The sequence below is a fragment of the Aedes albopictus genome, unplaced genomic scaffold, assembly GCF_035046485.1.
Source record: "Aedes albopictus strain Foshan unplaced genomic scaffold, AalbF5 HiC_scaffold_265, whole genome shotgun sequence".
NCBI classification, from domain to species: domain Eukaryota; kingdom Metazoa; phylum Arthropoda; class Insecta; order Diptera; family Culicidae; genus Aedes; species Aedes albopictus.
The window spans coordinates 17,978-42,896 of NW_026917052.1; the positions used below are offsets into that span (position 1 = coordinate 17,978).

The 24,919-nt window shown below is 37.8% G+C and overlaps 2 protein-coding genes and 1 pseudogene across 2 annotated transcripts; 2 read left to right on the forward strand and 1 right to left on the reverse strand.

Moving 5' to 3' along the window:
* Window positions 1-101: 101 nt before the first annotated feature.
* On the forward strand, window positions 102-10,499 carry LOC115268908 (fork head domain-containing protein FD3-like). The gene is made up of 2 exons (XM_029877119.2): window positions 102-136; window positions 9,236-10,499. Exons 1-2 carry the CDS (start codon window positions 102-104, stop codon window positions 10,488-10,490), a joined length of 1,290 nt encoding a protein of 429 aa, XP_029732979.2. The 3' UTR covers window positions 10,491-10,499.
* An 8,433-nt stretch (window positions 10,500-18,932) lies between these two features.
* LOC115268909 (uncharacterized) lies at window positions 18,933-20,938 on the reverse strand. Its single transcript, XM_062843506.1, has one exon. It carries the CDS (start codon window positions 20,675-20,677, stop codon window positions 19,301-19,303), a length of 1,377 nt encoding a protein of 458 aa, XP_062699490.1. The 5' UTR covers window positions 20,678-20,938; the 3' UTR covers window positions 18,933-19,300.
* Window positions 20,939-20,981: 43 nt separating this feature from the next.
* LOC115268910 (uncharacterized) lies at window positions 20,982-22,895 on the forward strand (annotated as a pseudogene).
* The last annotated feature ends 2,024 nt before the right edge of the window (window positions 22,896-24,919 follow it).

A 24,919-nucleotide genomic window follows, 5' to 3' on the forward strand; every position in this document is an offset into this window, starting at 1 on the left:
AGATCTGGAAATGTAATAATCCTTTGTGATGGCGTAATAAATATCTGAGATTAGAATTTTAAAAATACAAGCTAAACAACTGTTATTAAAAGAAAATAAACATGTCCCAAGCAAACGAAAAGCAGCTCAATTCGACGTGAGTAGTCAATTGATGAAAATCGATTAGATAAACAAAGGTGCTGAAAATGTCAAATCTCTGTTGTTGATTTTTTTGACACTACCTTGAACGAAGGATACACTCAGATAAATCAACATTTTAAATTTAAGTACCCTGCACTTAGATTGTGACTAATTGCTTTTGCCCTTAAAAAGTAAGTGCAGCATTATCGAAACTTCGCCAACTCAAACAAGATGAATTTTATGTGCGAACCTTTTGCCTTTTAAAATTCAGTTGATGGGATTTCAATGGAGAGACACATAGTTCCTATTTATAAGAATAATGAAATTTTTTTGATTATGAATTGGCTTTGGAATAACAATAAATTAAAATGTTGCATAAAATGATTGTCAAAAATAAGTTTTATTCATATGCATTGTCCACAGATAGTTCCAGGTTGCGTGGAACAAATAATGAAGATGAGCAGGGCGTGTCCAGGTCGTGACTGCATCCAGGTCGGTGGATCCACCGGTTGCATCGACGTGCTTGTTGTTTTCGGGGAATTCGAGCTACGTCCAGTGTTCACATCTGGACATTTCACACCGCAAGCGCCACCAGCTAACGCAAATGATGGTCCAGGTGATCCGCCGATGCCACGGCCGACGAAGATGAGGACAGTAGACGAGGACAGAAGACGGGTCAGAAAGATTGTTGAATCGCTCGAATCCGGTTTTGATGAAACGCACACATCAAGAGCGTTAGGGTCGAATCTATTGGTATCCTCGAGCTCTCTTCCGATGCCTCCGTGTCATCACTGCAAATACACTCTTCCGAAACTTTCACCCGGATAAAAAATGACCATTCATTACATGGTAAATATTATTAACATATGACTGGTTTTATTGTTCACAATAAAACACATAGTAGATATATTGTTACTTTTTACAATAGAAATCAAGCCCATATAGTTCGTACAATAAGTGAACATTAGCTTTATTAGTGACTAATTGATTCGATTGTTTTTCAATAGTTCTATAATAATTTAAAGTTAGAATCAGTAAAAATAATTTAAGTTGTTTTTATATAGTTGCAAAAGTGTCTGCAAAGTTCTCATGGACTTTTTATTAAAAAAAGTTTATTTCTCAATTACACTTAAAAACAATTCGTAACAAACAAATAACAATAAATATTATTGTTGCTTGGATCATGTTTGTATAATCAAATACAAAATCACTTGTCATATTTTTTTATAGTTTTCGTTTTAAATTTGAGTACAGTAGATGTTTCGGTTATCGAATGTTATTCGCTAAAATTACAACGACTGACAGACGTCAAGCCGTGTTGGCAGAGGAAGCTCTCGATGAATAACTGAGGAAGTACTTATAGAAAACTAGCTGAAAAGCAGATTTTAGCCAAGTGAGGACGTTACAACAAGAATAAGATGAACAATGATATTTCTAATGCTTTCCAATAAATTAAAGGAATCTAGTAAACTACCATTGATAACAATACACATACAATTTGTCCAATGGGGTCAATTGAACCGATATTAAAATAAACATGCAATAATATTTGTTGTTATGTAAACAGATTTCGCCTTTGAAAAACCAAAGAATTCATATTTCTCGGTAGCATTTTTCTTCAGCATTTACAGATACTAATGGTTACATGAATTGTGAACGATTTATGGTGTGGATCATACGACCTGAGGTCTGGCTTGTGATATTTGGCAGTTATTTGAAAAGATTGATGATAGATCTTATCAACAGCTGCCAAGCAACACATACCAGACAGACATCAGAGTGTTTGATTCTTACCATAAAATGTGCACATCATTCTGGCGGCCATTAGTGCTCGTAAATGCTGGATATAAATGTTAGCAGGAAATATAAATTCTATGGATTTTCAAAAGCGAAAACTGCTTACAAATAACAACAAATATTATTGTATTTTTATTGTAACAACGATTCATTTGACGCCATTCAATTAATTGTATTTGTATTGTAAGAACAATGAAAAAACAGTAACATATATTGTTTTCTTTTGAAAATTGCCCTAAAAATCTATATATACAAAAATGAGTTTGAAGTTCCTTTGAGGCAACAAAACTCAAGAACTGATGAACTGATCAGCATGACTCTTGAACAATTGAATTCGTATTCATGATGGCAGTGTTTATAAGTAGAAAAAGTTACGAAAATCCACTTGGAAGAAAACCAATTGTAAAATTACTGAAATTCATATGAGAGGGGAAGAAATTCGAAGCGATCGCAATTAAACCAATCTAGAGTGCGGTGCAAAATAAGCCCACATTAGTTGTCAAACAATTACCACCAAAATGGCAGTACAACGTCTGCCGGGACAGCTAGTGTCTCATAAAAACACAATACATTCTATTGTTTTTCGCGAAAAGGTCGACCACAATTTTTTATTGTAAAAGTGCCATTTACCATTCGCCGAATGATATAGAACAATAGGGGTGATGGTGAGTGTGCCGTATAAATTACAATACGTTTAATGGTGAATATTTTTCGAAAAAAATAGTGTTGTAACAATAAAATTTATCGTATTTTTATGATATTTTTTATCAGGGTAAACTAAATAAATAAATATTCTATACAGAAACTCTGAATTTGACGAAAGTAGTGGTAAGTTTCACGCTTTCCAATATTTGAAAGCCATCAGCTATCTAGCTAGCTAGCTAGCTAGTTGAAGACACGAAAATGAAATTGTGATCAATTTCATGCGTGTAACTGGTGTAATTACAGTGATTTGCCCCCCAGCTCCGAAGTCGTGCACGCTGGCTGTAGTGCACAACAAGCGCGCAAGACATTGAAGTTGAGGGGCCCCATAGGTTACGCTTTGGGTTACGCGCATGATGACGTCATACTTTCCTTTTCTTGTATGATGGATCAGCGTCTATTTATAGAGGAGCTAGCAATACGATGAACCATTTCAGCTTGTATCGTCCTTTCCTTCACTCTAAGTGCTGCGATGGCCTCACTGATAAAAACGACGAGTTCCTGTTTCAGGTTCCATGCGTCCTAGGTTCGAATCCCTGGGTTTTATGTATGTACTATGTGGAGAAGTTTTTTGATGCCAGTATTTTTTTACTAACAATAAAATATCACTCAAAAAATAAATTACCCAAAAATGAGTTAATTTTTACCCTACTTAATTTTAACCAAATTTTTCTTACCTGCTTTATAACAAAATGTGATATATTGTTATTTTCCTTTCTTGATTTTTTATATCTCACTTTGGTATAAGCTTGTTAAAATTGTATCAACACTTGTTACAATTGTGATATGGATAGGCCAATTATTGTTATAATTTTTGTTATTAAAACACTCAACCGGCGAATTTTATAACACATTCTATTGTGAAATTATCTTTGAAATAATAACTCAACCGGAAAGTAAAATTAAAAATCATTGTAAAAACTAAAGATTTCGGCGCAGTTATGCCCATGTGGCGCCCGAGCCTTCCAAATAAACGAATAAGTAAAAAAAACTCAACCGGTTATAATTTTCATTTCTGATCGGGTGGAGACCCCTATGCAGAGCCGTAGCGTGGACTTATGGCGCCCTTGGCAAGTATCCAGATTGGCGCCCTTCGAAAATTGGACATTTTTGTTAAATTTTTATTTTTTATAGTGTTTTTCTTTTGGAATTTCAATGTAAGTCGCCCAAAAACTTTCCAAAATTTACTTGTTTCATACGAGGCTAAGTACGAACACATTTAGCATTTCAAGAACCTCACTAAGACCAGCACAACTATTAAAAGTGACATTTCAGAATCCTTACATACACAAATGATGCATAAATTTCTTCAAAACAGAAAGTTGTTTTTAGTTTTTTTTTCTTTTCTGGATGATTTGTTCAATAGAATTTTGTTTTGAATATACTTAATTGAGTTTCAGGGGTTTTCATCAAACCTCGACCGATCTATTTTACCAATTTTCATCGATTAGTTTGATTGGCTTTACCAGAATTTTCCAATAACATAACTAAAGGATTGTTCTGAAGTTTAATAAAAACATTCACCAGAAGATCGGTAAGAAATTTTGCAGTTATCATTAGACAAACCATGGACATGGATAAAAACCAGAAGGAATTTCTGAAGAAATTTCTATATGAGTTTTTGTTAAAATCTCCAGAAGATTTCCTGCTGGAATTACTAAATGAAATTATGGAGGAATTCTAAAGAATTCATCTGGAATATTCAGTCCATATCTAGGAGATATCTCAACATGAATTTCCATTGCAATTCATGTTAGTAGTTCTTGCAGGGATTTCTGGATTAGTTCGTAAAGAAACTCATAAAGGAATGCCTGGAAGAGTTTGTGGAGAACTACTGGAACATTTTCCGAAAGATAACTTGGACGAATTTTCGAAAAATTGCTCAATGAATCTCTTGGAGATGGAGATATTCTAAAAAAATCTCTAGAAGGGTTTATAAAAAAATCCTTGAGAAATTTCTAGAGGGATTAAAGGGAGGTTTTCGAAAGAATTTGTTGCAGAGGTTTTGTATAAAATCATTGATAGATTTGCCAACGGAATACCAAGAGAAATTACTGAAGGAATTCCAAATTTATGGTTTTCTGAAGCCATTTATGAGAAAATTCATAAAAGATTTCCAGCAGAAATGTATGGAGAAATCTTTAGTGAACATGAAATAATTTCGGGAGGTAGGTTTTCTAAGCTATATTAGAACCTTCTTTGATAAAATTACTAAAGAAATATATAGACGACATTCTAAAAAAAATCTGGGTGAGTTGTTGAAGAAATCCCTGGAAGAATTTTCTCAAAGAATCTCTGTAAGATTTTCTATAGGAATCCATGAAGGAATTACTGAAATAATCTACTGAAGGGTTTCAAAATAATCCTTAAAGGTATTTCTGCAGGAATCTGTATTAAAATTCTGGAAGGAAAATTTCTAAAGAAATAAATTGAATATTTTTCAGGAAAACCCTAGAAAAAATGTGATATACAATGAGAAAAAGAAGCATGAAGATTTTTTGAAGGAATATGCGCAAGAGTTTCTGAAGGTATCCTTGAAGAAAATTTACAAATTTATCACTGAAAGATTTTTAGAAAGAATTCCGGTCGAACTATGGAAGACGATCTAATAAAATCCGTAGAGAAATATGTGGACAATCATTTGACTAACTTTTGAATAAATTCCTAGATAAATTAATTTTTTTAAAGGAATAAAATCAATATTTCAATTTATACGAAGAAAATCCTCGGAAATACTCTCAAGACATTCCCCAGTGAGAAACTTTCACTAGAATTTTGAAAGCATATTTCTCATAAAAAAACTAAACAAATAAAATAGTAGATAAATTCTCAGGTTACCATGATGTTACCTGCTCAAAATAAACTAGTGTTACCTTATTTTTTTTTTTTTTGAGAATATTAAATATTAAATATTAAAAAATATATCATCAATCTGAAAATTTGATAATATTCAAGAAAAAATAGCATCCTTTTTTCTTCAAGCCTTCGGCCTTTTCGGCGCCCCTCTCAGACTGGCGCCCTTGGCAGGGGCCAACCGCACGCTACGGCTCTGCCCCTATGTTTTGTTAAAAAGTGCAAAACTGGAAAGCATCTGAGCATCTGGTGCCGCGTATAGATACCTATAACTAACAATCTTTTGGAAACGGTGAAGATAGAGAAAGCGTAAACTACTGTTTATTTTTTTAACCCGGATTGGAACTGGAAAATGTGTAAACAAACAAACGTCTTTCTTCAGAAGACGGCAGCATTGTAGCTTATTCAGGAAGATAGAAAATAGCCTTCACACATATTAACATTTACACAGGCAGAATGGAGCAAGATTTTTCAATTAAATATGAAATAAGTTTATAAAAGGAGTTAATTTTGTTGCATCTCATGCTGAGTAATATCGAGATGTAAAACATGATAGCTTGTAACTGAAATTTTCAAAAATCTGAAAAAAAAATTGAATACTCAACTTTATTATCGTTAAATTAAACATGTATTTTATCATGTACAATAACTGAATAATAACCATATACAAAAATCTAAAATTCTTAAAAAGTTCTAGAAAGTTCTAGAAGTTACAATAAAAAACTGATGTTTTGGGGATCGTTAACAAGGGTTTTCTGAAATATCAGTACACTATCTTCACATATGGTAAAAGTTGAATTTTCAAGTCACTACTAGGTGAATTGATCACAAGAGCGATACTTTCAAAAGAAGGACTCCTGTCCTGTCCTTTTAACAAACTACGCTTGAAATGATTTTTTTTTTCAGGGTCAAAATAATGTATAACATGGATATGAGCTGTTTTGGAGCATTGATTATAAATTTTAAAAAAAATCACGAGCATTGGGCAAATCTGTCTGAGGCATCGATTTTTGTGAATCGATTCGCTGATTTAATCGTATGCATTGAATCGATGATTTCACATAAAATATTACATAACTATAAAATGATTCGTTTGCTGCATGTAGTTCAAGTTCATGGTATGTTTTATTTGTCTATTTAAATTCTAAATCAAAATTTGAGATTGCACATCGAACATTTCGCGACTCTGATTCATAAATGGATATAACGGTGACTCAGTGTATTCTGGAAAAAAAGGAAATTCAATATTTTTTGGTCGAAAGAAAAATCCTAAGATAGTACTGAGATAAATTCCCGCAGACTGTTGAGAGTTCTGGAAGGAGTTCTTCTCGAATTATGAGAGAGATTTCTTCAGAATGCTGAAAATAATTACACCAATCCTGAGCGACATTATCTAGACAGGAAAGCAAAACTCTTCCGGTATCTTGGTAGAAATTCTCTCTGAATTTAAGCCTAACTTTACCAAACACCATATCTAACAAAATTCACGAACGGAGAAAAACGGAGGGGAAGTTCGCTGTTCCCATAACAACTCATACATTGAGCATTTTAGGAATGTGAAAGAATCGGATATTTTTTCACAAATCATCCCCAAAGATGAGTGATACAAGTAGCCCTTAACGAGATTCAGCGCCTCATGTGGAAAACTCTTTTTTTTTTTGTTTACATATGTTACATACAATGTTTGGTAAAGTTATGCTTGAATTGTATTAAGGATTTTCCTAGAATCCTGAGAGAGATTACTCCATATCTTTAAGACGGATTGTTTCAGAGTCCCGAGAGGAATTCTACCAGAATCATGTGATACATTGTATTAGAATCCTAAAAGAAGCTTCCCCTTGGGATTCTCCCAAAATGTTCCAGAATCCTAAGATGAATTCTCCCAGAATCCTGAGAAGAATTCCAAGAGCGGTTCTTCCACATTCTTGAAATGAATTCATCTAGAATACTAAGAGATTCTCATAAAAAAAAAGATTTTCGGATTTCTAAGATGAATTCCCTAAGAAACTTAAATGACCCAGAATCCTGAAAAGGGTAGCTTAGAACCCTAAGAAGGATTACTCCAGAATCATGAGATAGGTTCCCTAAAAATGCCGGGGGTGATTGCCAAAGAAATCTGAGATATACTCTCACAGAATTCTGAGAAGAATTCCTCCAGAATTCTTTTAAGTATTCTCCTATGTAGAACTCCTTAGAATGCTGAGAATAATTCTGCCAGAATCCCGAAAGGTATTGCCCAGAATTCTACGAGTGATTCCCCCCAGAATCCTGAGAGGGATCATATGAGGGTCCGATCAGATTCTTGAGATAAATGTATCTAGAAACCTAAGAAGGATTTTTTTCCAAAAATCAGATAAGCATTCTTCCTGGAAGGGATTACGAAAGCTTCTAGAATGGACTCCCCCAATATCTTGAGAAGGATTCGCTGGAATGCTGAGAGTCATTCCCACAAAAAAAAAACAGAAAAATTACCGCAGATTCTGAATGACATTCCCCAGAATCTTTGAAAGGACTCCCCTAAACTCCTGAAAGGGATTGTCCCAGAACTTTGAGAATGATTCCTCTAGAATACTTAAAATTATTACACCAGAATCTGAAGGGAATCTTCCCATAATCTTGTCAGGGATTTTCCGTGATTACTAAGAGGGATTCTCCCAGAATCCTGAAATAGATTTCTGGGAGGAACTGCTCCAGAATACTGGGATTCTCGTAGAATGCTGAGAAAGATAATTCTGAAAGAATGTGCCCTAAAGTATTGAAAAATATAGCCCTAGAATCCCAAGGTTTTTTTTCCAGAATCATGAGACAAATTTCTCAGAATGTTGAGAGAAATTTCCCCAGAATCCTAAAGGGGATTGTCCCAGATAGCCGAATTTCAAGAAAATCTTGAAAAGAGTACCCGCAGAATACCTAGTGACCCCCAGAATCATAAAAGAATCTAACGTAGAATCCTGAAAAGGAACGTAGAATCCTGTGTGCAATTCCCACAGAATCCTAAGAAATGTTCCCCCAAAATTCTGTGAACAATTCTGAGAATGCTGAGTATGAATCTCCAAGTAGCCTGAGAGGAGTTACTGAGAATACTGGGAAAGATTTTCTCAGAATTCTGAGTGTGATCCTAAGTAAGGGTCTTCCAGAATCCTGAGTGAGATTCTCCTTTTTAAAATCCTGACAGAAATTCTCCTGCAGTAATGAAAGACATCCCATTAGAATCCTGAAAAAGATTGTCCCAGAACCCTGAGAGAGAATCTTTGGTGTCTAAAAATATGACTTTAAATTATCAATAAATCATATCTAGAAACAGTGGCGTAGCCAGAAATTGTCTCTGGGAGGGGTTTTCAACGGTCAATGTTATCTTTTTTGATTTGACACTTACATTTTTAAACATTAATGAGTAATTGCATTCGCAGTTTGAAAATAGCGGAGCAGCCGAAAAATTTTTTCGTCGTGAAGCGCTTTATACTGAAAATTTGTTCCACAAATTTTGGCTCTGGGGGGGGGGGGTTTACTCTAACCACCCCCCCCCCCCCCCACGTGGCTACGCCAGTGTCTAGAAAACTAAAAAAAACGTACATTTTTTATATTTGATATGATAAATTTCTGATTTTTTTTATCTGATATCAAGTACGCCATGCATCTACCTTGTGGAATCTAACAAACTTATAAAAAACCTTGATAAGCTTTAAGAAACTATAGATCGGCAAAAGGGCAGTTTTCGCTACAACTAGTACAACAAATAAACAAATATTTCTTTCTTTCCCAGATTCCCCTACTACAAGGACAAATTCCCCGCCTGGCAAAACTCCATCCGGCACAACCTGAGCCTGAACGACTGCTTCATCAAGATACCCCGCGAACCGGGAAATCCCGGCAAGGGTAACTTCTGGACCCTGGACCCACTGGCGGAGGACATGTTCGACAACGGTAGCTTCCTGCGAAGACGAAAACGCTACAAACGAACCACCATCCCGCCGGGAATGAGCTTCCCGGCAGTGTTCAACCCGTTCGCGCCGTTTTGGATACGGAAACCGGTACCGGTGATACCGATGCAGTTCCCGCCGCATGGCAGCTTGGGCGGGTTCGGCGATGGGCTGGGGATACCGGGCAGGGGAGATTTCATGCTGGACAGTAAGTTGAATTTGTTCGGGGGTAAAATGGAAGACTTGAACGTGGCAGTGATGGAGAATAGTGAGTTCCTGGCGCGCAATTCGGACAGCATGAAGATTACCAATGCGATGAAGTTTTTCCACGGGTACAATAGTGAAGGTGGTGGAGGACCCAGTGGTTCTTACGAAGACGGTGTGAACGGACTGCAGTGCAATAATAATAATAACAATAGTTCAATTAGCAGAGACAATAGTGGTTACATTACGAAGACCAACAATCACGTTCCTATGGGTGGTGCAAACGAACGGTATCCGTCTTCTTCGGCATTGAGTCGAGGAGGTCTGTCTCCGGCGGCCGTCGGGAATAGAGACAATAGCAGTCCTTACGATGTGGATCTTTCGAATGATGATAAGATAGACGTGGAAAGTGATGATGACTACAAATCCATAAGTAAAAGCTTCGATCATGACCCGGTACAGCATGAGTCTTTCCTTGATCGAAATGGCCGCTACACTCCTACGGAAAAGGACTCCATCAAGGACTTTGAGACAATAGGTCCGACGGGAAAGCCTTCTCATCACGAACCGGAAGATTATGGCTGCGAAGACGACGAAGATCATTCCGATAAGCACAGTAACGCCTCGCAAGATCATCATTTAGATAAGTCACAAAAATCGTTCTACATGAATCCTTACGAAGAACCGGACAACTTCATGTCTGAAACGATAGCCGCCGGCAAATACACCAGCCTGAAGCGAGCAATCGAAAGCGAGGACCTTAACGTGGTCGACACGTACGCCGAAACGAAATTGGTTGGGTTTGATTTTGCCAGCAGCCGGAAGCGGAAGTATGGCAACACGAAAGTATTCAGTATAGAGAATCTGATAGGCTGCAACGTGGAAGATAGATGAATCGGAACGTTTGTGTGAAGCATTTTAAAGCCCCGATCGGGTTGGCAATGATTACGTGTATATTTCTTGTAGAATTTAGATGACCATTTTAGAAAGCCAACCATTAAAGAGTTGTATGGCACAAAAGAAATACTACATTGTGTATATAGAGATCTGGAAATGTAATAATCCTTTGTGATGGCGTAATAAATATCTGAGATTAGAATTTTAAAATACAAGCTAAACAGATGATTTTGAAAGAAAATAAAAAAATCCTAAACAGATGAAAAGAACAATTCTACGTGAGTAGTGAAGTGATGAAGATGATTTGATATGCAAAAGTGTTCCATTCTCGTCAATATTCGTTTTAATTACTATTCAACTTATTCACAGTTTAAAGGTTCTCTAACGTAGTCAATTGGGTGTGAACTGAAATAGCCCAGAATGCTTCCGTTTACAACTGTTGTTTTAATAGGACGCAATCAGTGAATTACTAGATTGTAGTAATAAGCTAAATTTTTGTCCGTTTTTGCAATGAAATGTACACAGACGTGAGCAAAACTTTGGGAAACTGTGTTGTTGAAGAGGCGAGAAATGGAGAAAACACAACAACACAGTTAGCCAAACTTGTGCTCAAACAATATCAAATTTTGCAAGGAATCATTATACCACCGCTTTTTAAATGATTTCATTGAAGAAACGTAAAATTTACCTTCTCACCATACACAAATTTACCTCATTCCAACAAATCTAGTACTCCACCGAACATGCTCTATTATTCCCTAACTTCATAAATGGCATATAGCATTATGCTTTAGTTGGTTAATGTCATTTTAGAACGAAGCCACAACTCAATGAACACAAATCTAGAGTTCCAAATTAGTCATCACCAGTGAGTGATATCTAACATTGCTATTGCTCAGATGCTCCAGGAACATTTTTATAATTATTTTTCAAATCTTTTATTTTCTAAATCTCTGTTTAATGTGATGGAAATTGTTTTAATTGATTTGTACAGTCATTACTTATACTTGTTTGAGTGCAAACAAGATTTTGGGTACATTGCATGAGAAAGACACCATTTTGGTCATCACACAACAAAGAAAAAATACATAAAAAAATCTTAGAAGGTGAAAAGCTTTTATCTGTTGCATTTTTTTATATTTCAAACTATCTAGGTATGTAACGTTCAACATCCAAATGATGAAGAAAAAGCTTTGTTTTGATAACTAGCTAGTTCTAGAATATTTGCCTATTCTATGGACCCGCTGATTCCGAGTCTTACTTCAGAATTCCTGTAACACGTACAGTTTTTGAGAAAAATGGGGTTTTATGCACAAAATTGCATGGGTAATTCTCGCTGAGACCGGCCCACTATTTACACCTTGTCTTCAAAAATATTTAAAGTGCTGATTTTCTGAAAGCTCTCGCTAAAAAAGTATGAAAAATGCATTTGGTTACTCAAATTGATGGACCCTCCGTTAGTTAGAGCCACAACAATTGTTGCAGACCCCTCGATTTTGGTCAAATGGTGGCTCACTTAAACCGTTATAACTCGAATGTTTCTCCAACAACCACCTCAAAACGAATTGTTGTTGAAAAGAGGAAAGATAGAGCTACTATTTACAATAATAAAAAGTTGGGTTGGCCATATTGATTTTGGCCGCCATCATGGATTTTTATACCAAAACATTTCTTTCTCCAAATCGGTGGTTATTTTCAAAATGTTTGCATCAACGGAAAGCTGGGACATTTATACATAACATATCAAAAAATTAGAGATGTCTTTTTCTTCTTTCAAAAGTTATCTGCAGTTTTGTAAATTATGCCACGTTTTCTTCATACATTTCCATGCGCACCGGCAACGACATGCAACAGCATCCGAGTTTACGCCTGCATGTGGGCTCAGAATTTAAATTCGTGTTCGTAAACACTGCGAAATAACTTTGCTTTTATGTAAAAGGCCGGCACCGGGCCCAGTGCGCAAAAGTGGCATGATTTACAAAACGGCAGATAACTTTTGAAAGAAAAAAAATACATCTCTAATTTTTTGATATGTTATGTATAAATGTCCCAGCTTTCATTTGATGCAAATATTTTGAAAATCGGTGGTTGCCCTCATGGTGAAAAAAATGTTTTAGTATAAAAATCCATGATTGCGGCCAAAATAAATATGGCCGACCCAACTTTTTATTATTGTGAATAGTAGCTCTATCTTTCCTCTTTTCAACAACAATTTGTTTTGAGGTGGTTTTCTGAGAAACTTTCGAGTTCTCTCTCTCTCTCTTCTTGGCGTAACGTCCTCATTGGGACAAAGCCTGCTTCTCAGCTTAGTGTTCTATGAGCACTTCCACAGTTATTAACTGAGAGCTTTCTCTGCCAATGACCATTTTGCATGCGTATATCGTGTGGCAGGCACGAAGATACTCTATGCCCAAGGAAGTCAAGGAAATTTCCTTTACGAAAAGATCCTGGGCCGACCGGGAATCGAACCCGTCACCCTCAGCATGGTCATGCTGAATACCCGTGCGTTTACCGCCTCGGCTATATGGGCCCTTAAAACTTTCGAGTTATAACAGTTTAAATGAGCCACCATTTGACCAAAATCGAGGGGTCTGCAAAAATTGTTGTGGCTCTAACTAACGGGGGGTCCATCAATTTGAGTAACCAAATGCATTTTTCTTACTTTTTTAGCGAGGGTTTTCAGAAAATCGGCACCTTAAACATTTTTGAAAACAAGGTGTAAATAGTGGGCCGGTCTCAGCGAGAATTACCCAGCACAGAAGCAAAAACAAATTCGATATAGTAGAATACAATAGAATACATTTAGGCGCTGTACAAAGTGTAAGTGCAGCCGCCAATTGGAATCGCTCACGAAGTGCCCTAGTGGACAAAGAGCTGAGGTTAAGTGGTTAAGGGCGGACGGGACGGTCGAGTAAATATCCGCCATTGCACTGTTGCTACTAAGATGGTAATCTCAGATTCTACTTCATATTTTGCAACAAAAACCTATCATTGTGTATGCTCACTTGCACTGCACATGCTGATTGTTTTTCATCATCTTCAGTGCAATAGAACTCGAGATTACCATCTTCAAAATCGCGAGGCAAATTGTTAGAAAGAGAGGCAAGATAGGAAAAATAACACGGCGTCCCGTTTCACCTTAAGAATAAAAAAAATGATTTTTAACCTACATAGGAATGTCACAACTCAATTTGGATTAGTTCATGTTGTAGCTCTTAATAAGCTTAGTGATGCGCAACAGAAAAAATAGATTCAAATTTACTTCGCACCTGCAACTTCGCATGTGTTTCAAGCGACGACTTCGAGTTGGTGCTGCGACGATAATATATGCTTCTATTGGTCTCTGTTTTCCCACTTTTGAGCAACGAGGAACGGATCAGTGTCTCCACGACTGTCACGATAAGATGTTTTTGTTAGTTAAGAAAAGTCAAATAATCTGGATTCCTCTAGATCAGTGTTTTCAAAACTTGCTGGAACTGCCGCTCCTTGAAGCCGTCAAAAACAGTTTTCACTTCCCTAATTTTGAAATTTCGAAACAATGGGACAGACGTCTCTAAAGTACTTGCCATCATAGTTCATCTTCTTATTCTTGAGGTAACGCCTCAACTGGGACAAAGCCTACTTCTCAGCTTTGTTCTATGAGCACTTTCACAGCTATTAACTGAGAGCTTCCTCTGTCAATGTCCACTTTACATGTGTATACCTTATGCCAGGCATGAATATTCATTATGCCCAAGGAAGATAAGAAAATTTCTTTTACGAAAATTTTTTGGACCGACCGGGAATCGTGTCCGTCACCCTCAGCATGATCCGGTCATGCTGAATACCCACGCATTTTTAGGTATAGCTATAGAGGCCCTATGTATTAAAGCCTGTATCCGCAATAATCGGGACACAGAAATACAGCTGTAACTCTGTAATAGATACATTAAAATTGCTCAATTTTGGCCTAATAAAATCTTTAGATATGTTCATCTTACTTACAAAATTTCATGTGAATCGGTGCAGTACTTTTTGTTGTAGAAATGACAGAGTAGAATGTGCGCCATTGAATTTTGTACAGCCCCTAGTTTTGCTTGTCAGCGCTGCAATTTTTAAATTCGTCAAACGAAATGGTTGAAATTTTCAACACAAACCTCTCAATCTACATTTGTTGCATGGGCTAAATTTCAAAAAAATCGATGCACTATCAACTATTTTATAATCGAAACATGTATTGGGACTGAACGTGATTTTAGCCCCTCAGACAGCAATTAGTCAGCACCCTTTATTGTACCGATTGTACTATTGAAAGTACTTTACCAATAATCATCAAATTTTGGATACATAATATACACATAATCAACTACCTTCTGTGAAAATTTCATGAAAATTGGTAGAGAAATTCAAAAGTTATGAATAGGCAAACATAGCAAATGAAAAACACGACAAATTTTCACTAACACTCATCCCTATCAACACCAGTAGCTTTCAAACCAATTGATCAAAGGAGATGAAATTTTACAGGAAAGTGTTTCTATAAGTATCATAACTGCTAACGAAATTTCATAATTATCATCACAGAACTTTAAACTGTAGCGTTAAAAAACCATCTACTATGCGAATGAAAATTGGTCATGATTGTACAAAATGCTCAAAACCACGTCTGTTTGTTTTTCATCCACAGTTAAAAGTAATGCATCATTTTTTATGAAATTTGGCACAAATAATAAACATACCCCAAAGAGTTTTCAGTCAATTATTTGGCCAATTTTACCGATTCATTACAGAGCTACAGCCGTACTTCTGTGTCCCGATTATTGCGGATACAGGCTTTAGTAGATTACGACATTTACCGAAAGATTTAAAATTTTGCGAAAATTGTAACAGAAAGATGTCTTGAATATGTCATTTCCCCGAATTCCATTACTCCGAATATATTTTCCCTTAAAATAAAATTAATTTTTGCTAAAATCAGAATATAAACGCTATTTGTGGAGCCTCGTAGCCGTGCGGTTAGGGTCACCAAGCTTATAATCGCACCATGCTATGGGGTGAGGGTTCGATTCCCGCTTCGGGCGTTGAAACTTTTCGTGAGAATAGTTTCTTCCCCGTTTCCACTGGTGCATGCTCCGTTGTTCGTTGTCTAATGTTAAGTTTAAAACAGTCTGTACAGCCGAAAGCTGAAGACGTTGTCCGTGTCTTTTTTTTTTGTGAGAATATCTAAGGAAAAAACAGAAGGAAAAAACTCTATTACTCATTTGTTTCGGATTATACGGCCGAAAAAAAGAATAATTAGTGGTTATGCCACCAACAATACAACTCGAAAGAAAGGCCTATGTTTAAAAGAAGAAAAAATAGCTGATAAAAATATTTTCAGTTACAACACAAACATATTCCATAGCAGAATAACTAAAAAGAATAGCCTATGTTTGAAAGAACCTATCTGATGGTCGGTCACATTAGCAGTTAGAATACCAAAATGTTCCTTAGTAGCAGGACCAGGAATAACAACGCTCCAACAAGGAAGAACTTTGTTGAAAATGTGGTCAACCACTTGGTGCACCGTTAATTACCCAGGGAGGGTCTCCAGGTAGGCTTGTGGATAAATCATTCGGGGTAAAGGGTCATTCGAAGTAATGAAATTCTCGAAAGGTAATCAGAAGGCAGGCTCCAGAGGCACGTTAGTTTGAATTTCACTATTCCAAAAATCACATCTGCTTATTGTGATACATATAGAAATGAAATTTTGACTAAATACTTCTACATACCTTCTTTACGTACAGAAAAATTTTCATTGAAATCGGTTCAGTTTTTTGTAAAGTTTCAGGTAAAAAAAATATATTTTTTGAAGTGTTTGTTTGCCCAAGGTTCTCAAATGATAAGTCTTTTGTTTCGACGATATCTCCGCCAACACTTAACAAATGTTGATGAATTTTTAACGGTATAGCTATCACATCATGTACTATTCCTGGCCAAAAAATCAATATTTTTGAGCACACAATCAAAAGTTGTACATTGTCTCACTTTTTTTTTTGAGTCCAGTATTTATACGCGTGTTTAGTACTTAGCCAATAAAGTACTTAACTCGATTTTCTTTTTACTTACAAATATTCCCCTAACAAACCCAGATTAATCATCAACTTTTTGCAACTCGTTACATAAATAACTATTGTGCAATGATTTTTCTATTATACAACTCATTTGGGTTGCATAATATTCATAATAAAACTGTGAACATTATTATACGATTTTTCATTATGCAACACATTTCATTAGCATAATGAACCGGTACGGAAAAGTTGGTAATCATTATACTAAAATGAGTAGTCTTATATTGATGGAATGGTATTTGTATTTATAAAATAGAAATTATGATAGTGAATTGCTTAATAGTTATTTATGTGACGAGTTGCAAAAAGTTGATTTTTTCAGCACGAGTTGTAAAGAGTGCTAAAAAAATCGAGCTTTGCAACGAGTTCCATACAAAATGTTATGCAATGATTTGTTTTATTATACAACTCATTTGAGTTACACAATGTTGCTTATGAGTTGCTTTATGAACATTATGCAACTATTTTCTTTTTCTATTTTGCAACTCATATCAGTTGCATAATAAACCAGTTCGGAAATAAATGCTATTATGATACTAAAATTAGTTGTATAAAATAGAAATTATGATACTGAATTGCATAATAGTAGTTTACGCAACAAGGTGCAGATTGAAGATTTTTACAGCACGAGTCGTACATTTATCCAACGAGGCTTGCCGAGTTGGATAATTACGACGAGTGCTGTAAAAATCGAGTTCTGCACCGATTTGTGTACAACGTTTTTTGCAGCTTCATAAATTACCACTTGAGGATAGTTTTTAACAAAACTGTTTCATCAGACTGCACACTGATGTTCATAGCCATGATTAAGGAAATCTGATCATAGCTGGTTATACAGTACAGTTGTCACAATTTTTCAAACCTGCGTCCAGAAAGCATCAATAAGTTGATCAAAACTGAAAACAGTGCTGTGATGGTTCATTACGCAACGCAAATCAGTGCTGTAATGAACCATTACAGCACTGTTAATTTGGTGTGGGAAAGTAGGCCTTTTCCTGGCAGATTTGCGTGAGGTAAAATGGCCTATTACGATGAGAAGTTGCAAAAAATAAATTATTGAATCAAACTCAATACATATGACCTATATTGATTCATCATATTGGTAAAACATCAGACAAAGTACTCTGACATCTTTTATCTTCCTTTTGATCGAGTTCCTAAATCCGGATTAAAATATTATTAAACTCTGGCTTTCATGTACCAACTTTCCCGCAGTTCAATCCAGCTGCTTGAAAACACCCCACAGCGCGTGATGGTCGTCTAGCTTGCCTATCTGTTCCAGAGTGAAATTAATTCATCCGCATCCCGATTGTTGTGCTATTACCACTACTGTGGCAAATCTCCGTCCGTCGTCGTCCGGTCCCCTCTGAATGTCCTTCCTGTCCTAATGGTTACGACGACACCGGGGCGTGCGTAGCGTATATAGTGCGAAGGATCGCTGCAATCAAGTTTGGTTGCTGAAAGGACAACGCAAAAACGGCAAGACGAAACGAAAAATATTTTCATCTCAGTCAAGCGTTTAATTGAAGTGTAATTTAAATAACAATTAAATTTGGTAGAAGTAAATCCCCGGGATCGGTGTGTCTCTCCCACAACTGCGCTGCTGTGCAATATTTGTTGTTTCGTCTGATGAATTTTTGGAAAGAGCATAAATAGAAGATATTTGTTCGAATCGTCAAATGATTTGCTCGTGTTTTGGTTTTGGTTTATTCCAGAATAGTTATGTAACAAGTTACAGAAAGTTGATTTTTTCGAGCACGAGTCGTACATTGAAAAATACTTAGAGTGCAGAAAAAATCGAGTTTTATAATGAGTTACAAACTAAATTGTATGTAATGATTTTTCATTAAACAACTCATATGGGTTGCATAATGTTCATAATGCAACTCAAATGAGTTGCATAATGAAACATTATGCAAGTATTTTTCATTATATATCGCATTTAATTCACCACTGGACTGCGCACTGAGTCTTCATAAGAGCGAAAACGTAAATAAAACTGCGCGATTGCATCAATTCAAATTGATGTCTTCGGCGCACTAATTCTTCCAGAGTATCTGTACGCACAAATCTCAATACGAGATTGAGACAAGTTGGCTGTGAGCACATAAAAATTCCTTGAGCATGAGACTCGTAATGTTGGTGCACATCACATTAGCATTGCGAGTCTCAATGAGACGTCTCAATGGACCAAGCTCCAGGTACAGGGCCGACTTTATACACTCTCGAATCCTTCACTAGGATTACATTTAAATTGCGTAATTATTCGACTGGATGATTTCTCAATTTTAACTGGCTTTCGCAGTCTAGGGGATCAAAACGGATAGTTTTGTTCTGCCCTCGTTTCGGCACTTTGTATTTGGCCTTTTTCAAGGGTGGACTAAAATAGAAATTACATTGGTATACAACATTGAACACTGAACATATAGCATAAAACATAATATTTGTTATAACATACACTGTCTACCGTTTTTCGTTCTTAGTTTTTGCCGTTTTGTGCATTTGGAGCTTCTTGTATGCCTAGAAGTTTCAAATCTGATTACATTAATTGTTCGGGACATGATAGGTACAACTTACAATTTTAAACATTTATACAATTATTGGTAGAAATTGGGGCACTAACTATTTCTAACGACTTGCACTACACTGTTCTCAGAGATGTTGTTTAACTGCTATTTTGAAGATGGCGTAGTAGTTGGTAAAAAAGCTTTCTGTTTATGGTAACTGTCCTAACTGTTCGAAAGCTCGTGTGGTGGTATTTTGTGTATTGGTTTGTTGGTTTTCTCTGCGAGAGCTCGATGTTTTGACAGTATGCAGAATACCGGCGTACGCTGTGTTGAACCCGTCTACATCTGTACGGAAGTTGACCGTGTTAGGTGTGTTTTGTATGTGGCACATTTCTAACATGGGCAAAGCTGTTGATCTGAGAGTGCGATCGATAATCTTGGTTCTATCTAATGAGAAGGTGTGTTCGTTGTCGACCATGTGTTGTATGAGAGCTGTTTTCGCGTGTATGTTACCGTCTATTGGGATGTTAGTAAGTTTGTTTATATCAGACTTGTGTCCACTAATACGTTTTTTTAGATGGTTAGTTGTCATACCAATATAGGTCTTCTCGCAGCTATTGCATGGGATGCTGTAGATGACGTTATGTTGATCTTGAAGTAGTACTGGATCTTTTACCGGTTTTAGGAGGGATCTTACTGTTTTTATGTTGCGTGTTGCTATTTTTATCTGACCGTAGTCTCTTTGTAGGATTGTGGAGATGGTACGTGTGAGCGTTGGGATGTTCGGCATCGATCGGTATTGGACGTCGTTAGCTGATGAATGATTGGGTTCCTGTGAACTGCTGGCTATCGGATTCTCGGTGGATGGTGCATTGATGGTGATGTGTTGCGGTGAGGCGGTGGATGTTGTTGGAGGCGATGGTGGTGGCGGCGGCGGTGGTGGTGGTTGGGATGGCTGGTTGCGGCTGATTGGTTGTGATGACTCTCGGCGGTTGGATGTATCAAGGGGATTGTTGATGGAGCTGCGATTGATGATCCTGTTGATTAGCGCTGAAGGATAATCGTTCTGTCTCAGGATTTGGAAGATTTGGTGTTTCTGCTGTTGTGCTGAGTTTTCGGTGGAGAGTTTCGTCACACGTTGGATGAAGTTTGAAACTACGTTTAGTTTCATGTTAATCGGATGAAAAGAGTGATAGTTGAGCAGGCGGCCGGACGAGATGGGTTTCGCGTACCATTTGGTTTTTAGAGAGTTATCTTCGCATCGGATGGTTACTGTGTCTAAGAAGGGTAGTTTGCCTTCCTTCTCCATTTCTATGGTGAATTGTAGGTGGGGATTGTATTGGTTGAATGTGTTTAGAGTAGTTTGCACCTCAGTTTTTGGCAAGACGAGAAACAAGTCGTCGACATATTTTTTCAACACCAGTATGACAAATCGCAGGTTGGCAGTGACCGTGTTGAGCAGATCTTCCATCACATAATCCGCTAAGATGGGTGATAAGGGGCTCCCCTTGGCTGTCCCGAACATTTGTTGGTAGTATTTACCTCTGAACTGAAAATAGCTGCTATCGATGCATAGCTCCACCATTTCGAGAAACAAATCTAGATTGATCTTTGTTCCTGTGCTGATGTCGGACCACCTGTATATTATGCTTCGGATGACTAGTTCCTTTGGGATGTTGGTGAATAATGACACCACATCGAACGAAACCAGAATATGATCTGGTGGAACTGTGATGGTGTTGATGTACTCGACGAAGCTGAAGCTGTCCCTGATGTTGTACTTGCTTGAAAAGGTATTTTGCAGAATTGTTGCTACGTATTTGGAAAGCTGGTATGTGGGCGCTGTGATGTTTTCAAGCAAGTACAACATCAGGGACAGCTTCAGCTTCGTCGAGTACATCAACACCATCACAGTTCCACCAGATCATATTCTGGTTTCGTTCGATGTGGTGTCATTATTCACCAACATCCCAAAGGAACTAGTCATCCGAAGCATAATATACAGGTGGTCCGACATCAGCACAGGAACAAAGATCAATCTAGATTTGTTTCTCGAAATGGTGGAGCTATGCATCGATAGCAGCTATTTTCAGTTCAGAGGTAAATACTACCAACAAATGTTCGGGACAGCCATGGGGAGCCCCTTATCACCCATCTTAGCGGATTATGTGATGGAAGATCTGCTCAACACGGTCACTGCCAACCTGCGATTTGTCATACTGGTGTTGAAAAAATATGTCGACGACTTGTTTCTCGTCTTGCCAAAAACTGAGGTGCAAACTACTCTAAACACATTCAACCAATACAATCCCCACCTACAATTCACCATAGAAATGGAGAAGGAAGGCAAACTACCCTTCTTAGACACAGTAACCATCCGATGCGAAGATAACTCTCTAAAAACCAAATGGTACGCGAAACCCATCTCGTCCGGCCGCCTGCTCAACTATCACTCTTTTCATCCGATTAACATGAAACTAAACGTAGTTTCAAACTTCATCCAACGTGTGACGAAACTCTCCACCGAAAACTCAGCACAACAGCAGAAACACCAAATCTTCCAAATCCTGAGACAGAACGATTATCCTTCAGCGCTAATCAACAGGATCATCAATCGCAGCTCCATCAACAATCCCCTTGATACATCCAACCGCCGAGAGTCATCACAACCAATCAGCCGCAACCAGCCATCCCAACCACCACCACCGCCGCCGCCACCACCATCGCCTCCAACAACATCCACCGCCTCACCGCAACACATCACCATCAATGCACCATCCACCGAGAATCCGATAGCCAGCAGTTCACAGGAACCCAATCATTCATCAGCTAACGACGTCCAATACCGATCGATGCCGAACATCCCAACGCTCACACGTACCATCTCCACAATCCTACAAAGAGACTACGGTCAGATAAAAATAGCAACACGCAACATAAAAACAGTAAGATCCCTCCTAAAACCGGTAAAAGATCCAGTACTACTTCAAGATCAACATAACGTCATCTACAGCATCCCATGCAATAGCTGCGAGAAGACCTATATTGGTATGACAACTAACCATCTAAAAAAAACGTATTAGTGGACACAAGTCTGATATAAACAAACTTACTAACATCCCAATAGACGGTAACATACACGCGAAAACAGCTCTCATACAACACATGGTCGACAACGAACACACCTTCTCATTAGATAGAACCAAGATTATCGATCGCACTCTCAGATCAACAGCTTTGCCCATGTTAGAAATGTGCCACATACAAAACACACCTAACACGGTCAACTTCCGTACAGATGTAGACGGGCTCAACACAGCGTACGCCGGTATTCTGCATACTGTCAAAACATCGAGCTCTCGCAGAGAAAACCAACAAACCAATACACAAAATACCACCACACGAGCTTTCGAACAGTTAGGACAGTTACCATAAACAGAAAGCTTTTTTACCAACTACTACGCCATCTTCAAAATAGCAGTTAAACAACATCTCTGAGAACAGTGTAGTGCAAGTCGTTAGAAATAGTTAGTGCCCCAATTTCTACCAATAATTGTATAAATGTTTAAAATTGTAAGTTGTACCTATCATGTCCCGAACAATTAATGTAATCAGATTTGAAACTTCTAGGCATACAAGAAGCTCCAAATGCACAAAACGGCAAAAACTAAGAACGAAAAACGGTAGACAGTGTATGTTATAACAAATATTATGTTTTATGCTATATGTTCAGTGTTCAATGTTGTATACCAATGTAATTTCTATTTTAGTCCACCCTTGAAAAAGGCCAAATACAAAGTGCCGAAACGGGGCAGAACAAAACTATCCGTTTTGATCCCCTAGACTGCGAAAGCCAGTTAAAATTGAGATTACATTTAAAGATAATGTTCAACTGAGATTGAGTAGACGTTTTCCGAGGACGGAGGGGGTTTGGGTCATAAGTATGCTGGGGCAGATGGAATGCACCCGGAGGTTGATAATGACGCGGAAAGTGATAACAGGAACAATCCTGGAACGGACTTCTTTCTAAGTGATGTGAGCATGTCTGTCTAACGTCCATAATCTTTTGGGAGACTGCGTAAGAGTGCTGTTGATACCCGTTAGGTCAATTCATGTGCTTCCGATTGATCATTTTTTGGGCGTGTTTTGTTTGACCAACGGAGAGCAATGAAGGGTCATTTGAGTTGGAGGGAAATTGTTCCCCAACTTTCATCAATCCGAAGATTATCAATCGGCGGAAACGGAAGTTTCTACTAAGGTTACTTATATTTCCACCTTACAAAAAGCATCATCGATTTGTAAAGTAGAGTCTGGAGCGACTAGAAACGAGAATAGTATTAATGCGTCCTCTGAGACTAATGAAGTAATCACAACTCCCAGCGGTGTCGAAAAATAGGGTTTAAGGCAAGTTTAATGTGTAGTGCGCCAGAATTGTGTACCTTTCATAGCTTCTAAAGAAGTTGATATACACCAATACCAATCGTGAGGACAGCAACTGATTGACGCCACCCAACGATCTGCGAAAGAGTGAGGACTGAGAAGGGGTACAGAACCGCTTCGATTTTCCCCCAAACAACGTCAAAATCCGAACCGCTTGCTTATACCCACCGCCGCCATTACCGCTCGTGGATATGAATCGAATCCCCGGATATTCATCTGCCTTAATTCTAGGGTAGGGTCAGGTTCATAAGAACTAATCTGGGTCAGTAAAATAATTCCGGTTCAATTCGTTTTAACTGACGAACATCTCAATGAGACGAGTCTCACGAGACGTCTCATTGGGGTACGCACACAAAATTTTTGATGAGCATGCTATGATCTCAAATCTCACAAATTTTCTTGAGACGCAGTTCAAACCAGCGCACACTGTCTCATTCATGTATACATGAGCTTTCAGACACTCTGAATTCTTCGATGTATGCTGAATAAGTGATCTGAAGACACCGAGTCGATTGGATGCAATCGCGCACTTTTATTTGTGTTTTCTCACTCTTGAAAACTAGTGCGATAGTCCAGTGGTGAACTAAATGCGCTATACAACTTATTCCAGTTGCATAATGAACCATAAGGAAAAGTTGGCCATCATAAAACCGAAATGAGTTTTATGCAATTCAGTATCATAATTTCAATTTTATATAATTCATTTTGGTATCATAATAGCCAATTTTTCCGAACTGGTTCATTATGCAAATGAAATGAGTTGCATAATGAAAAATAGTTGCATTATATAATGCAACTCATTTGAGTTGCATTATGAGCATCATGAACAACTCAAATGGGTTGCCGCTTTTCTCCCAGTGTTGATTGTTCCGGCCGTCCAAGTCGTTCCGTTGCTGTGCTCGGAATCGGCGAGGGGGGCTTCCAGCTTGCTCGCTCAGGCAAGTACCGAAACAATAGAGTTTTTTCGTCCGCTAAATCCCGTTCAACATAAGTGAGGGCATCACGCAAGTCATATCTGCTTGCTTCCAAAGTTCATCTGAATGCCCTACGAACAGTATTATCAACTGCGAACGTCCAGATCAACCTTTATCACCGGCAACGGAACGCTCACCACAAAGCATGATGGAAGCCCTCAAGCCATTCGACACAGTCGAGCCCAGCCGTTTTTCTTCAAGTGCTAATTGTTCCGGCCGTCCAAGTCGTTCCGTTCCTGTGTTCGAAATCGGCGAGGAGGGCTTCCAGCTTGCTCACTCAGGCAAGTACCCAAATAATAGAGTTCCTTCGTCCGTTGAATCCCGTCCAATTCCCAGCACAAATGATGACAACGCACACGCCATGTCTACTCACTTCCATCTTCCAACTGAATGCCCTGCGAACGGTACCATCA

Bases quoted from the DNA above. Each gene is read 5' to 3' on its own strand.
- LOC115268908 (XM_029877119.2), top strand. From the start codon at position 102: ATGTCCCAAGCAAACGAAAAGCAGCTCAATTCGAC. The intron at 137-9,235 runs GTGAGTAGTCAA...TTTCTTTCCCAG, and splicing joins GAAAAGCAGCTCAATTCGAC to ATTCCCCTACTACAAGGACA.
- LOC115268909 (XM_062843506.1), bottom strand. From the start codon at position 20,677: ATGGTGGAGCTATGCATCGATAGCAGCTATTTTCAGTTCAGAGGTAAA.